General features: G+C 39.0%; 1 protein-coding gene across 17 annotated transcripts in view; it reads right to left on the bottom strand.

Moving 5' to 3' along the window:
• The window catches only part of caska (calcium/calmodulin-dependent serine protein kinase a), a 198,879-nt gene that overhangs the window by 121,790 nt on the left and 59,664 nt on the right, over positions 1-17,425 (bottom strand). For all 17 annotated transcript variants that reach the window (XM_030125752.1, XM_030125754.1, XM_030125745.1 and 14 more), the window contains exon 2: positions 7,389-7,501. In XM_030125752.1, coding sequence (XP_029981612.1) covers positions 7,389-7,501 — 113 coding nt within the window. The remainder of the gene's footprint in view (positions 1-7,388; positions 7,502-17,425) is intronic.

Here is a 17,425-nt window from a genome sequence, read left to right as displayed (position 1 = left end):
TTATGGGGAATGTCCTCTACAGCTGTGAGTGTCTTAATGTGGAGTGACAACTGCTTCTAGTCCTACAGATGTTTTTTTTTAAAGGTGTTAACACAAAACGGAAAAAGAAGAAGACAGAAATTGAGTGTGTAAAATTGGAAGAATTCAAGAGACAGAGGAAGAGACGGAGTGAAAGATAAGCGAGCTGCAGAGGGGGTGGGGGGTGAAAACAGATGTGATCTCTGCAGTGATCCCTGTAACTCCTGCTGGGAGTCGAAGTCTGCGGTGGAAGGAGGTCTTGCTACCACAGCTACACCGCAGAGAACTGTGTGCTTGTGTTATGTGTGAGATCTGAAAGAGGGTTCGCAGACAGTCAGCACAAGATGTCACAACAATCTACTAGTAAGAGTCACAAAACCACAAAAGCAATCAGCGCTATAGCTTTTATAAGCCTTGAGGTAGACAGGCGTGAAAAACGAAAGAGGTAAAGACGAAACAGCGAAGAAAATGAGCGAGTTAGGGAATCAGGGAGGGATGCGAGTAGGCGATGGCACATGATGAATTTTGCTCATTCTCTGGTTAGCTTTTCTGTTTCATCCCCTCAGCGGCTTGACCTATTCATCAGACAGACCTCCGGACAGGCCAAAGAGAAACAAGCGGATGTGTGTCTGTGTGCGTTTGTGTGTGTCTGTGTGTATTTGTGTGTGCCAGGCCCCTGCTGGTCAGTTGATTGCCGAGACGTGAACCATTTGACCCATTTCCCCCACTCCGATCCGCGTTATGTGTGCACTGGTTTTATTGCTATGGTGCCGCGTTATAGCTACCCACTCAAGTGGAGCTATTCTGTTTTCTACAGGCGAAGAAAAAGGGGGAAAATAAAAACAAATTAATAATGAGAACAGCCGGCTGGTGTCTGGAGAGAGTGTGCTGCTTGATGGATTTCTGAGTGCTACAGAGGAGTGACTGCGATAGGATAGAAGTGACTAGGGAGTTTAATGACCATGCAAACACACACACACACAGGCACAGATGAATTAGTGTATGCATGTTAACATACACACTGGCACTTGGAGTCGATGTTACTGTTAGGCTACAAGGTTTGCTATAGTCCTTCAGGGCAGCTTTTAAAGCTATACCGTATGATGTGGCATTTTAACACTTTTCTTTTGTCATCTTAAAATGCTCCTAATAAGCGCATGTCAAACTAACATGTAAAAGAAATCCACCAGGCACTGAAATTCACAAATGTTTAATTCTCATATATTTCTGATAAAAGTCTGACCAATCATTTTATTCGGTCTGAATGAAATAATTGGCCGAACCTGGCTGAGCCTCCTGTCAATCATCCATTATCGCCATCCCCGCATCCGATATGGGTTCCTCTGAATCTGACACTTCACTGGTGCTGCTCCTCTTGTCACTGACCACAGTCTACTGTCTAGGATGTGTTTGGATAAAACTGAAATGCACATGTGGAAGGGAAAAAACGGATTTATTAACAGAAACAACAACCAAGGGGAACAAACAGGAGTCTGATGAATGAAGGATGGAGATAAAAGTCTGGAAGTCAGCTGTACTGGACTAAACAGACAGGTCTGCAGGAAGTTCAGCTTTTATGACGGTGGGACTCATACAGGTACATGTACATGGTGTCACACATGTAGGATTATGCAGGATGATAATTGTATGGACTATGAAACCTCAAATGCCCACGGAAAATTCGCGGAGGCCACGCGTTCACAGTGCGCGCGCCCGTTGCCTGGACACCTCATCTCTGTGGTGCAGTGAAGACACTGACCCAGCACTGCACAGACCAGACCCTTAAATACAGGTTCTACTGATGGAACAGGGGCCGCGGGCCCGCGGCAGGTGGATGATGTATCTGATTACTGAGGGAGGGGTCCGTGGACACACCGAAGCGGACCAGGCCTACGCTTCTGCTTCGTCCAAGCGCATCAGGTGAGAGGAGGAGAGTCTCAGAACTCAAGCAGGGGAAAATGGGCGGGGCTTTGGAGGGAGGCGGGTTGTTCATGTTCAAACTTTTACTGAGTGCTGTGAGAAATGCCACATCGGTAGGTATAGCTTTAAGGAGTAGTCTTTATTAGAGCAGAGGTGAAGAAGAAGTCAGTTTCTAAGATAATAGGCTAACCTTTTATGGGGATTCCTGTTTCCCAAGGATGTTTCTATAGATAAAGCATCATAATACCATGACTTAGTTGATGCTTTTTGTCCTTGAAAGATTGAATGCCTTCAAACACTCAAAATGTGCTGCTCTTAAGATACTGAAAGAATGAATGAATGAAACTACAATTCTCAGAACCATTGATAAAAACTATTATGACGCACTAGATCCTGTACAACAAGTGCATGTATAAAAAAAAAAAAAAAATTCTTCTGATTAACCCTTCAAAGACGCCTAGGTGTCTTCAGGTTTTCTTTGCAATCATTAGTCACTTTTCCATTGGACAGTTGTAGAAAACTTTACTGATATTTACTAAATGTCGAAAAAACAGAAGTGCGTAATGTCAGTTTTTCCATTAAATCACAAACGCGATGATTTGCTTATTTATTATCATGAGATGACACATGAAGTAATTCCATAAACATAATAAAAATAATATAATAATAGCTTTATTTATATAGCAGCTTTAAAAACGAAGTTTACAAAGTGCTCTAACAGACAAAGCAGAAGGGCACAACAGCAGGACACAAGATGCAAGTAAAGACCCTAAAACAGAAGCAACACAATAAAAGAGATATGTACAGCAAATGCAAGCACGGTGACAAACATAAATATCATGTTGATTTACAGATATATTCATTATTATTACATATTACCCCTCTATCCTGCACTAAATTAAAAAATTATTTGATTACCTCCGCCAGGAGGTATTGTGATCACTTTGCTTTGTGTGTTTGTGTGCATGCGTGTTTGTTTGTTTGTTAGCACGATGACTCAAAAAGTTATGGACGGACTTTCACGAAATTTTCAGGAAATGTTGATACTGGCAAAAGGAAGAAATGATAAAATTTTGGTGGTGATCGGGGAGGGGGGGATCTGTCTTGGTGGAGGTCTGCGCTCTCCGAGTGCTTTTCTTGTTTCCTGGTGTGTCCACACATACTGCTCCGTGTTTCTTTTAAAACTTTTCTTCTTTACTTGTTGTAACATTCGTCAACATCCCACTTTTTTTTTTTATTTACGTTACTCTAGTTGCAGAAAAAGGTCTTTCAACCATTGCAGTTTTGTGATATACCATTTGCACTACGTCTGAAAAACCACCTCTTGCCAGCGCAAAAACTTTTAATTGAAAAACGAGTGTTTTGGTAAAATTGTCATTTTTTCCATTAGGTAAATTTTTATGCACAAGTTATAATTGCACAATTTGAAGGTCAATGGAAAAGCATCAGAAAATGTCTTTTTTGCCAATTCTTGCAATTCAATGCTTAAAACAGTGCGTTTTAGCAAAAAAAGAAAAGAACAGACTTTAAGTTTTTAGCATATTTATTATCAGAAAGAACTGTAAATGTCTATAACAAAACTTTTTGAGATAGCAGAAATAAACTTTCAACTATTTTCCATCTAATCAGACATGCTCTCTGGTCTTGAACATTCAGTATCCATATTATGGCTTAATTTTTTGTTATTTCCAGGTGTTATTTACCCTGTGTGGAAGTTTCTACATCACATTTTTACTGTAAATTGTTATATAATGTCGAAAAGCTCAGGATCTCAGCTTCCCACCCAAGGAGTACATGCAGAAGTCTCATGCCCTTTTATTCCACTTAAATTACAATATGTCGAAAGGTATTTATGGAGGCTTTGCTGTCAAGTGTTACAGAAACAGAGATAATTCAGATCCCCGTCACATGGAGCTTTTCCTTCCACAGTGAGTGGAGCATCACTTAATCCACATGCTATCAGTATTAACTCAGAGGCTTCAGTCAAGAAACACACATTCACTGTGTCACAGCTTTTACATATCCGACATACTGTAAAAGGTAAATAACATCACAGCAAACATGGTAAATGGTACAAATGACAGAGCAGAACATAACTTTAAATGGTAAAATGTGTGTACCAGTTTAGCTAATGTCTATTACATACAGTATCACACCCACTTTTGGTAATATACAGTCATGGAAAAAATTATTAGACCATTAAAAACAATGGTTATGCAATCAAGTACTAACTCCTGTGTGTATCATGTGACTAAAACAGACAGAAAAGAAAACATGGAATGCCTAAAAGCACTGTTTTTGTCAGTACAATGCCATAGGTATTGATGTACGAACTTAAGTGATTTTGGTTATTATCAAGAAAACATGGAAAATGGATAGATATCAGCTCTGAAATTAAACTCTTATGAGCTATTTTTGTTGTTATCATTATATTTGTCCAAACAAATGTACCTTTAGTTGTACCAGGCATTAAAATGAACAAGAAACTGAAGAAAACAAGGTTGGTCTAATATTTTTTTCTGACTGTATTGCAGTTATACATTTACACTTCAGATAATTATGTGTAAATTTTTGCTCTGTGGATTGTTGTTTCAGCCAAGCAGCTTTATAAAACCAGACCAAACACCACATATCTGCAGCCACTGGCAGGAGAATGTGATCTAAATGTGTTTTAAGTCGGTTTTTCTGACTTGGATAAATCTGTGTAGGTTCATTTGAGCTATCTGAACAGATTAAGCGCTGACTGAGTAAAGAATCACTATAAACTGCTCTCTTTTACAAAATCCTGAATTTCTGAACTTGTGCTGTTTTCTGTTGCTGTGCCGTATCAGGTGAAACATACTGTCCATGCAAAGATATATGAATACTTGGAGGAAAGGGTGACATACTGTTGGGCCATTCATTATTTTCTCCCAATACATGCTTGATATATAGACTGTAGTAAACCTGTCTCCAAGCGCACCGGTCACATTCTCTTTTTCTAACAAAGATCTGCCTGTCTTTAAATCGGTTTCAGCCGTCTCAGTTCACCTTCTGTCTTCTAACACCCACCCCACCTTTTCAAATATCTTTAATTCAATCTCCCCACCTCTCTTGTTCTACCCATCCCTCCCCTCCACTGCAGCTTCTGCCAGTGGGAGATATGTGATAAGACCTGAGGCCGACTCGTCTAGACGACACTCAGCCGCCTTTCTCTACATTAGTAACACACGCCACAAGTATGAGAGAAATCTGCACAGTTGTCAATAACAATATAAAGTATCAAAAAAGGGTGTAAGGCCCGGATTTACTAAAGGTTTGTGCGTATAAAAATGTACCGACTGATTTACTAACTGCGCACTAAGGGTTGTGTCTTTCAAAATAGTGCGTCTGCATCCAGTTAGTATTTTTGCCACAATGAATATGTAATATGGGGCATTTACACACAGTTGTGCGTGTGCTGGGAGGAGAAAATGTAAATATATTAGCCCTTTCATGCATGAATTACGAAAAAAAGTATCTAGATTTTTGTTTAGATTGATTTTATTACTCAAAATTAGGCTAAAGTTGAAATGCATTTGGAATTTTTTATTTACATTTTTTAAAATATGGTTTAATTAAGAAGATATAGAGTTTCTGCTTTTTTTTTTTCCTTTTTTTTAATTAAATAATTGCCTATATTGGAAACATCATGATGCAACAGTTTTTTCAGATGCATTTTTTAGACTTTTTATGGAATGTCCTTTGCGGTGGACTTATTTATTTATTAATTTTTGTGGGGGGGGGTTGTATAAAGCTGTTACACTCTTGTCCATAAACGTGGACAGTAAACTCATGGCTGGGTCTTAGGAGGTTAACTTTGAGAGATCACAGATCAGTCCACATTCTAAAACTAAGATGATCCTTCTTTCATTGTATTGCTTCAGGTCTACATAGACTGCCCCCATGTGGTTTGGAGAATATTGCCTTTAGAACCTTTTGGAAAGTGAGCTGAAACTACGTGTTGAAAAATGTGGACGTCATGCGTGAAAGGGTTAATTTAGCAGTGATTTATCAAACTTAAAATCAATTTTGCACATTGAAACTGCCTCGATATTAAACCCGTCTCAAAGGGAGGTGCAGGCGGTTTGTATGAGTACTTGCGCACACATGGCTGCGGTTATTGTCACAAGTAGGAGACATCGAAACGATGAAACAAGACGCAGAGAAGGCATTTTTCACCCTTGTGTGAACATTTTTGGAATGAATGAGGAAACACTCATTAAAACATCTCGCCTATCCAGCCTTGTCATTTTGGAGCTGTCGGAGGAAGTCAGAGCAGATTTGGAGCCAGACATGAGAAGGAGTCATGCAATACCTGCAGTGACAAAACTCCTGGAAAGTTTACATTTTTTTGCATCTGGGTCATTTCAGTGTACGGCACCTATTACAGCTGGGCTCTCCCTATCCTGTTTTTCAGATGTGCTGCCTGAAGTCCTAAATGCCATGTCGTGCCAGATGGCCAGGTTTATTAGGTTTCCACACTCTGGACTCCTTGAATGAGACCAAACAAGGCTTCTTTGCTGTAACTCCATTAAGTGTTTATTTGCTTCCTCTACCAACACCTCTAATTCTATAGGGCCGAATGTAGCATTGCGCTTTCATCTCTCCAAACTCACCACGCTGCAAACCAACAAAAAGCACAAAAAACCCTCATTTAAATAGTCATGTCTCCAACATGTTTGCACCTGTTGCCATTTACGCAATCACTCTCAGCAAATCACCCACAAACAACCCCACATACAAAATTCTAGACTGCACACGCAAACTAGTACATGCAAATTGGGATCTTAGTAAATCCAGCCCTAAGAGTATCTAAAAATTGATTTGGAGAATAATTACACTGCTAATGAGCGAAACTTCAGCAAAATCCATGTTATGTGCATTGGCTTCCACAGTTTTTAGTTGTGCTATTGTTCATGTATTTTGCACACACACACACACACACACACAAAAAAAAATCCCATTTTCACAAAAACACTTCCCTGAGGTCATTTTTGCATTTTATAGCATAGAGTTAATGCACTTAATGGTACATGGACATGGTTTTTTGTTTTGTTTTCAGTAAATTCTAGCATTGCGAACCTTTTACTCACGTAACTGATCAAAACTTGCTTCATATTCACTTTACGTTTCATGTAAACAAAAGTGCTGATCCAGTGCTGTAGGCATGGTTTAACACATCTTCAGTGGAATTTGCAAAAGACAAACAGTGCAGGGAAATTTCTCAGTGCAGTTTTAAGAGAAACAGTAAATCTGAGATGAGACACAAAAATATTTGACTCCTCTGTTGTAATCTCTGAGTATAATGATTAAAAAGCTACTAAAAGTAATGTTCTTTAGTAATGATTATGAGCACCTAAAAAGATAAGAGGAAAAAACACACCGTGGAACATGAATTATACTGACATCAATGCACTGTGATCTCTTACCCTCTGTGCTGAGTCCAGGACTGGAGGTGAACTGGGCCACATCCACAATTTTGACAGCAAACTGCTGTCCTGTCTCTCGGTTGATGCATCTCCTCACCACGCTGAAGGGGCCCCTAAACAACAAAGAAACACCAACAAAAAAGAACAGTCATTTAATTTGCGCTGCACCAGTGTATATCCATTCGAAACTAGAGGCTAAAATCAATACTAAATCATTCAGTTCTATTTTTTTTTCTCCAAATATGCCACAGCTTATCATAGGAACTGATGTTCAAAAGACAAAAAGTCAATGCACTACATTTCCTCTCTGCATTTTATTACTTAAAGCTTAAAAGTTAAGTTAAAATTCTAACCCCAGAGGCATAAACAAAGAGCAGAGAGTACACAGCAGCAGAGCGTGGGTTATGTCTGCTCCCGACGGACACCAGTTTTGTGTAGCAGCATATCGGTTCACACAGAGACGCCCGGGCTGCTCTTTTCGTTCTCATCGCTGAGGCTGAAGAGTTCACACACTGAATTACACCTCCCGTGGAGCGAGTGTATCATCCCATTCAGTCAATGGGATAAACAGAGGTCTGCTGCTGAAAGGCTGCAGGTCAGAACCAACAAGCCAGCAGAGGTCAGGGTTACAACAATAGGGCGGGAGGATACTTCCTAAATAAAGCTCCAAGCTAAACTGCACAGTAGTTGGATAATGAGCATGAACTGACTTGTAACACACAGTGGATTAATCTGTGTTAGGTGTATGTGTTGGATAGGTGAGGATGAACCAAGGGCAGAAGCACCAACATAAATAAATTAATCACAACATGCATACTGGATCATAATTTTAAATAAATATTGCTTATTTTTAGAGCCTGTCCCAGGATCCCAGCATGCAGAGGGTGAAAGGATAGGAGGCTCCCTGGATAGGAGGCTGGATGGGGGGGTGCAACAAAGTTAGCACTGACCTACTGAATCACAGAAATACAAACTGCTTTACTTTTTGCCTTTTATGCTTTGGTAAATAAATATTACTGTAGGAGGACAGATTTGACAGAAATGCCCTGAATATATAAAGCTTATTTATGGAAAATACAAAAAAACCTGACAATGATATGAAAGGTAAGGTTATGCTTCTCAAGATGATGCAGGTACAATGAGATGAAGCTGGATGTGGGTTTTCAGATGTTGTCTATAAGATAACTACAGATGAATATCAGCTGAAAATAATTAGCTCAAATAAGTGTAATAAGATGAAAATTATGAGAATTGTGGCCTTGAAAGTCTTAGGGCAGCCCTTAAACCTACCAAAAAAAAAAAAAAAAATCACTCAAATCCAATGGATTAAGAGTAAAAAAAAATAACCTTCTGATGTCTTCACAACTAACTTATGAGTAACGGAAAATTGAATCTTGACAAAAATAGCAATTTGAAAAAAAATTATCATGATATGATTTTTTTCCGTATCACCCAGCCCTATTTATTACTTACATTATTATTATTATTACTTACATTACATTATCTGATCAAGCATATAGAAATTTTTGACCTGCTTCACACTGTCTACACATATCTTTGATAAATATGACACCAAAGGTTGACATGAGTCAAGTTTTATTTATACAGCCCAATATCACATCACAAAGTTGTTTCAAGTGGATTCACATTCTGTTCTATATATGACATGTTCCGTCCTACAGCCTTCTATTTTTTTTTTTTACCTTGCATATAATGCTGCTATCTGCTATAATTTCATTAAGTGTGTAAATGTTCAGAGGTGCTTGAAAGTTTGACACCTCTACAGAGTCCGACCTAAAGCATAAAAACCACACACTCTTAAATGTTTAACATTAATCTGACCATTTTGGGGCTTGAAATTTTGATGATGTTTTATGTCAATGCCAGAAAAGCAAAAATATTCGTTATTAATTCATTCATTTTCTGAACTGCTTAATCGTCAGGAGCATTGTGGAGGTGCTGATGCCTACACCAGCTACTAATGGGTAAACATGGGGTACACCCTAGACATGTCACCAGTTCATCTCAGAGCCTAAAACCTTACAAAGGGTTAAAAAAAACAAGAAAATCAATTACAGCTAAGAAACAGTGTGCTGCTAGATCGTATGCTTCTGTGGATTTTCACATCTGTCTGTGTCCTGTGGGTGAACTGAAACACACTCCACTTGCTGGGTTCACCAGCTGAGCAGCTTTTAACTTGCTCAGAGACACGGCAACCATCCAATAAACATAAACGCGCCGCAAACTCCGACACTACCTGCAGCCTTCTGTGAATTACCCATCCCACAGCAAATTAGACTCAGCTCAACCATCGTGATAATGTGAGCGCATCCACTTCACAGCTAAACAAAACACCACCCCTGGCTAAGGCAGACAGTGCAATACTGACTGGGGATGAACACAAACAGCATCGCTCAACTGTGCATGTGTGTGTCGATGTGTGTGTGTGTGTGTGTGTATACGCCCGAGTGGGTGAGGAGTGTGAGGCATCCTCGGTGCACAAACACAGACTGGTTGAACAGATGGTGATCAAGCAAAAGCTGCTTAGCGTCAGAAGGGTGAGGTGGGACGGCACCATGCCCAAACATGCAGCAGACACACACACACACACACACACACTTCTACTCACATGTAAAGGTATAAACATAGATCGAACACTCTGAATACGCTGAGCCATGTGCGGAGCCGGCAGTAGCTCTCCAGCACAAACAGAGGCTAGTGGGTCACGGATTTACACAACAGAAGCATTCCTGGGTTTCCCTATTGTAGAAACTGCCTCTAAGCACAACTACACATCACACACAGACAGAAAACAGTAAATTCTGAGTATAATGTGGGCATTTTCTTGGTTACTGATGTCTGTAAAAGAAGGAGGGAGTGTGAAAAATAGATAATGCGTCAGAATTTCTGCAAAGTCCTTTATATTGTCTACTCCACTGGGAAATCTAACGTTCCGACTCAAAGAAAACTCCAGCTCGCAAACAATGAATTTGTCATTGTGACAAAGTCTGCACTTACAGCCAGACAAAAATCTGAAATTACACTCCAAACTCCAGGAGGAATGTGTTTCAGTTTTGCTGGAGCAGGTACACGGGGTCAAAGAGCCCTCATTAGTAATGCAGTGGAGCCCTCCTCTTCACCGTTATCTCACTCTTTGCTACAGTCCAGTCACTTCACCTCTGTGGCCTCTTCGCAGTTCAGCAAATGTCAGGCTTTGCTCAAGTCTGCGCTCTATACAACAATGAACACGAGGCCCTCGGGGCGCTGGGACAAACACAGGGAAGGCAGACATCATTTTCACCCAGTGAGCGCAAAACGGCAACTGGTGTATGTTCGGAAAGCCCAAAATGTGAATCAAACAGATGACACTGCATTGTGATTTGTCCTGTCCACAATGTTTAAGGGATTAAAAAAAAAGGATAGTATGAGTAAAAACAGCAGATTTTCCTACAGCCTGAATGTAACCTTACATACTAGTTATTTATTTAAACTAAAAAACTGAACACTGTTTTGATGGTAAGTGCTACAGCTTATTGAAATTCTTTTTAACGAAACCTGGACCATCATCAGGAAATTGTGTTTTGTTTTTCTGTTGGCTGAAACATAATTTGCTGTTGCGAAACACTGATATCAGCCAACATCGGCCTTGTTGACTGCCATCAGCTTTCGGCAAATAACATGACAGTAACAGATGGTAGTGGCTGATGTTTATCTGTTGAGTCATATTCATGGTTGTTTCATAAATTTGTATGATTTCGTTTTTGCTCATACATTATGCTGAAGGGCTTCAAGACTTCAAAACTCTTAAATTATGTTCATATATTGAAGATTAGTTTGGTTTACTGCCAGAGAAGCAGGAATTAGACACAAAAACACCCCCTCATATCCATCACACTCAGAAACTCAACTCTGCTGTGAATAAACTAATACAAATATGTATATTTCTAATCAGTTCCTTGATCTTTATATCCTCCTGGGACTGGATTCTTCTATTCAGTCTATTAATTCCATCAACGGATTTGTTACTTGGAGTGGAGTTCATATTATCATTGTTATTATCGCTAGTACTGATATTAGATGGAGTATGAACAGACTGTGGACAAAGTATCTGGCAGATCATGATGGTTGTGTTGATTTATTATGGCACAGACTTTTTTTTTTCTTTTTTTTTTTTCAGAGCAAGAGCTGTCTTTCTTTCTGAGGTAATGAATGTTAATACATGTTATATCCCACAATAGAGCTGGTACTGGCCCATTCCTGTTGTTCCACATAAGACGTCATTTTAGGGAAAAAACATATTACAGTACTTAGCATGAGACATGTACATTTTTCATAAAATTTGAATAATGCCATCATTCATAGCCATGATGTTTTGATTTATAAGATAATTTTTACAAGTCTACAAAGTCATAGTTTGGTGCAAAACACAAATGTAAGACTATGTGCCCCAAAGACACATAAGTAATGTCATCATAACTGTCTCCACAGTCTGTTCAGAGTCACTGGAGACGTCTCTGCTGCTCCAGTATGACCAGATGTGTAGTGACTTTCACCTCATGTAATGAATGAGGTGAAATATGCTGAGATAATGGTTGTTTTGGTGTCACTGCTGTATATTGTATGAGTTGAGAGATGCAGTCCATTAAGCAGTTTCACACAAAACTGGATGTCACTGTCCTACCTACAAGTTCCTTTACATGTAAAATTCTATTTTAAATAGACAAACACAACATGTGTAGCTGATGATGTGTTGTATTTTGAATGAGTTGTACTTTTATTGAGTCTTATTTGTATGTTTTTTTTCTTGTGTGCCAAGTGACAATGTAAGCAAATTAGTATTTTTGCTATAATCCAGCATGATTCAATACAGATGTTCGTTAACGTGCACTGTCCCTAACAAATAAACGAATAAATTAATGAAATTTAGATGGTATCGAAAAATGATTTATTTCTAACTATTAACCATAGTTTTTATTTTTTCAGAAAAAGGGAAAATGGTGGACGTTTATCTCTCTATGGTCAGAAATATAGAAGATGTGGACTGGATATGATACGGTTTTATCTTGTGTGAAATTGCTTTGATTTTGACAGACACGCTGGCAAGAGAAACATAATAAAATAAATAAAATATATGTATCTGTGGTGGTTGTTCAGAAACGACACCGTCTGGAGTAGATGAGCATCTTCTTTAGATTCAGCCCAGTTAAGTTTAAAGAAAAAAACATTAAGAAGCACAATCCCTCACATGCATCAGTTGTACAATACTACAAAATATGGAGGATTAACTCCATGAAATTAGCCAAGACGGATGGCAGATGGAGGGAGAGCCTGATGGAGGAGCGAGCAGCTTTGAACCACAGACAACTCAAGTGGCGGAACTGGGCAACGAGCAGCCATTCTGGTGTTGAATGGGGCCTCAGCTGCACGAAGCATCAGCTATTATAGCGCTGAATGGAAGTCAGCTGCACATGGGCTGGTCTGATCATTCCTATACTTTAGACATCCTCAAAAAAAAAAAAACAGGAAGAGAAAGACAAAAAGGAAGCAGGCAGTGGGGAGACAGAAAGAAGAAATGAAGTATGGACAGGAAGAGAAAGGCATGGCTGTGAGGAAACGGTAAACCCCAGTTTGGGGTGTAGCACTTCAGGGGTTTCAGTGCACACTAGATTTATCACAGCACCAAATCCACAACTTACATTAGAGCTGTCAAAAGTTAGACCATTGTTGATGGCTCTAGGACCGTTCAATTGTGACACAGTGTCTTCTTTAGTAACAGTTCAGACTGGAAGGCTTCTGAATGCACACAAGTTTAATATTTGATCATATATGTATCTTATGTCAATGTCAAGCATGCAGCGGATGTGTTATTGTGTAATATAAGCTGTCACCATGATGTATTTTATAGATGAGGCTATATAATGTTATACTGGGGCCAAAACATCATGACAACCTTCTGAAAGAGAATCATGAACTGTTATAAAATGTCAATATCTATCTATCTATCTATCTATCTATCTATTGTGTAAATATATATATAAATACATAGGTGGACTAGACAGATGGATAGATTAAATATTTCAGGGGCGTAAAAGTACAGAAAAATTTTGGTTCGGTACAGTGAAGGAGACCAGTGAAGGGGGGGTATGGGGGGTACACTCCGTAACTACCTGTGGGACATAGGACATTTCTACAAAATATTGTTCAGTCATTTGTGCATTAACAGGCACCCCACATGTTATGTATTTTTGTATGTTCAACGTTCGTTTATGACAAACACTGTAATTTACTGAGTGTTTTTGAACGCCTCACAGTATTCCCTGAGGTGCTGTGAACGTGACCCCACAGTAACACCACAGTAGAGGCACGGTGAAGGAGAAGAGGAGCAGGTTCACTCAATTTTGCCAACTTGAACTGAAAAAATAAAAACCTTTTTGCTGTTAAGGAACCCGTGGAAACTCAAAGTGAAACTTAACATGCTTCGAACGTCCGGCCCGGCTTCTGTGCCTCTGTTATACTCTCTGTTGTCATGTTTTGGGTTTTTTTGCTGCTGCTGAATGTATAAAGAGGAAACCCTGCACATGAGTCCATCCTGCTTTCAGACTGCTTGCGTTTTTCTCATCTGCTACGTGTATTTGTTCGGTACACCTCCATATTGTATTGAAGGTACAAAAGAGTGCACCCATACACCTCTGAGATATATGTAATTTATAATACAACTGACTGCTGTCATTACAAGAAACAAACAAAGCATCATGATTCCTTTAAGTGTTTGTGTATGTATGTATTTATTTATTTCCCCACTGGACACGTTTGCTGTTGTTACTTTCAACTGTTAGAACTACACATGATATTGTCCAAAATCCAGCATATACAACCTCATAGAAACCCTGGAGCTGGTTTCTGACGACGCTGAAAGCCTGTAGTGCTGCAGTTTTATTCAACCTACGGGTTAAACTAAACCTCATACATATGAACTAAATACAGACATGAGTAAAGACGGTGTCAAAGGTAAACATGCGTGACCTTTAGTCGCTCAGTTTACATCTATAAGCTCTTAATGACCCCACAGCAACGCTTGACCTTTCAACTCTGCGCTTCAACTGACCTCACAAACAGGAGGTGTTGCTATAACTCGGGACGTTAATCTGTTGATAGTATAACTGACCCCGAGAGTGGGCGTCGGAGGAGGCTTGCAGAAAGGAGCGTTTCCCGCAGTTCATGTCACCGTAACCAATGGGAATTTACTACAACATCAAAAAGATAGGGTGCTCTATATTGCACGCCATCTATCTGCGTCTTTGTGTGTGTTGCTGCAGTAAAAGGTGATTTGCCGTCCGTACTCCCGTCCCAACTTACCAGTACATGAATCACACTGCGTCTCATTCCGTAAATGTCACCAGCTTTACGACACATGCAAGTCCGCCGCATCACTCGTACTCTGAACACGCCAGACGGGGACGGCCCTACCTGCGCACATGTGTGTCAATCAGGTCGATGGAAAACACAACAAAGGAAGTCGCACTAAGCTGCTCTATCCCAGACTCTGTTGTCACTATCTCCTCATAGAGATAAGTCGCATTTTGTATTAGATTAGATTGCCACTTCATGTCAGCTGATGTTACGGTTGAGTGACTTGTTCAATTTTCTTAAGTATAGGAGATGTTTAAAAAAAAAAAAAATTCAACAAGACTATCCTCAAAAAAAAAAAAAAATAAATAAATAAAAGAATAAACAGCTGATGTCTGAGGAGCATACAGATACAGATAAAAGGAGACTGATATGAAGCAAATGCTCAAGACTGTAACACACTCGATGGTGTCAGAAGGAATAATGAAAGCATAATGACAGCCCGGAGAAAACATTAAAGAAAATCGGCACTAAGTGAATGTCATTAACATGTTTACACCTCCTGGGGAGCCAGAGGAAAAGAGGGGAGCCAGACAGAGATAAGTGAGGAGGAGGAGCACACAAACACACATCAGTCACGACATAAGACGAATACTGCGTCAGAGTCACTTATTTTTACCCCGGCCCCCAAAGGAGAGGCAAGGGGTATTATTATTGGTTTGGTATGTTTGTTTCTTGGTTTAACACTCTAGCAGCAAAACCATTGCTTCAATTCATACCAAATTAGGTTTATACATTGCCAGTGACCCAGAATTGATCTGATTACATTTTGGGAACAGTAGGTCAAAGTTCAAATTTTTTATGAATTTTTAAAATCTTTTTTTTTCCCCATTTACTTATAATGGGCGGAATTTCCCATGTCTGTAGCAGCAAAACTATTGGTTGAATTCATACCAAATTGGGTTTATAGATTGCCAAAAACCCAGAACAGATGTCATTACATTTTGGGAACAGTAGGTGAAAGTTTCAATTTTTTATGAATTTCTTTAATCTTTTTTTCCCCCATTTACTTAAAATGGGTGAAATTTCCCATGTCTGTACCAGCAAAACTATTGGTTCATTTCATACCACATTATGTTTATATATTGCCAGTGACCTAGAATTCATCTGATTACATTTTGGGAACAGTAGGTAAAAGTTCAAATTTTTTATGAATTTTTAAAATCTTTTTTTTTTTTTTTTTTCCCCATTTACTTATAATGGGTGAAATTTCCCGTGTCTGTAGCAGCAAAACTATTGGTTGAATTCATACCAAATTGGGTTTATAGATTGCAAAAAACCCAGAATAGATGTCAATACATTTTGGGAACAGTAGGTGAAAGTTTCAATTTTTTATGAATTTCTTTAATCTTTTTTTTTCCCCATTTACTTATAATGGGTGAAATTTCACATGTCTGTAGCAGCAAAACTATTGGTTAAATTCATACCAAATTAGGTTTATTGCCAGTGACCCAGAATAGATGTCATTACATTTTGGGAAAAGTAGGTCAAAGTTCAGATTTTTTATCAATTTTTTACATCTTTTTTTTTCTCCCATTTACTTATAATGGGCAAAATTTCAAATGTCTATAAAAACATCAATTTTATTTCAATTTACTTCAAACTTGGCACATATATGGAGGCAACTGATATGCTGACATCAGCTGGATCGATGCCAAAATAAGCTACAATATGTGCGAGGGGCGGGGTTTGTTGTGCCTGGCACCACTTGTTTTTCTCTATACTTATTACAATGCAGGGTGTCAAGTATCTTTTGGAACAGAATGGTATTATCGAAGAAGCATATCACAGTATGTTTTTCTCCCACAAATGGACCTTCACATCCTATATATTTGTAACTAATTCTATTTTTACCTTGTGAACTGCAATGTAAAACAGAACCTAACAGAAATAAACAACAGATATCCCAACAGTATAACTATAGAACCTTGGCTGTCTGCAGTGTGGTCATGTCCTTGCAGGTGTATTACTGCCTTTGAGAGTAAGTTGTGGGTAATTAATTGTTGTTTTATGACTATTAGTAAGAAGGGTACAGACACACAGCCCTCTCGGTAAGTGCACAGTGCTTTGTAGCTCTTACAGCACTGAATAATATGATATAATTTCCTGCTTACTGATGCTTTACAGCTGTTGTTTCAGCTCTGCTATTCATCCATTATATCGTCCAGCATTAATGGACACCACATTGTGTTGAGTGTAAAAATTGCATTAGTGCAAACAGTATTCCTGTCAGGTGGGGGTAGAAAAAAAGTCCAGCCAGATATCAATCCCTGTCAGGAGGAAATTTTGACTTAGAGATGGTTGTAAATGAAAGGTCAGAGGATGGAAAAAAGTAGGAATCCATGACAATCTGACCAACTGTTGTCAAGATATCTCACTATAATCACCACTTGCTGCCTTTTCGGATTGTAAACAAATAGTGGTTGGGTCTGACATGTTTAACCCATGAAGACCCAGTACTACTTCTGTGGCAGTTTCCAAATGAATATTTCTCTAGATTTAACCTTTAGTTAAGTGATTTATCATCATTTATCATAATATTATTTTGTATTGTCCACTGTAAATCATGTATTTCCATATATTTAACCCTTTTTATGTACAGTGGTCACTACAGTGGGCAGTTATTCTAC

Source organism: Sphaeramia orbicularis, chromosome 21 (genome assembly GCF_902148855.1).
Source record: "Sphaeramia orbicularis chromosome 21, fSphaOr1.1, whole genome shotgun sequence".
Lineage (NCBI taxonomy): Eukaryota > Metazoa > Chordata > Actinopteri > Kurtiformes > Apogonidae > Sphaeramia > Sphaeramia orbicularis.
This window is presented reverse-complemented; position numbering and strand designations above follow the sequence as displayed.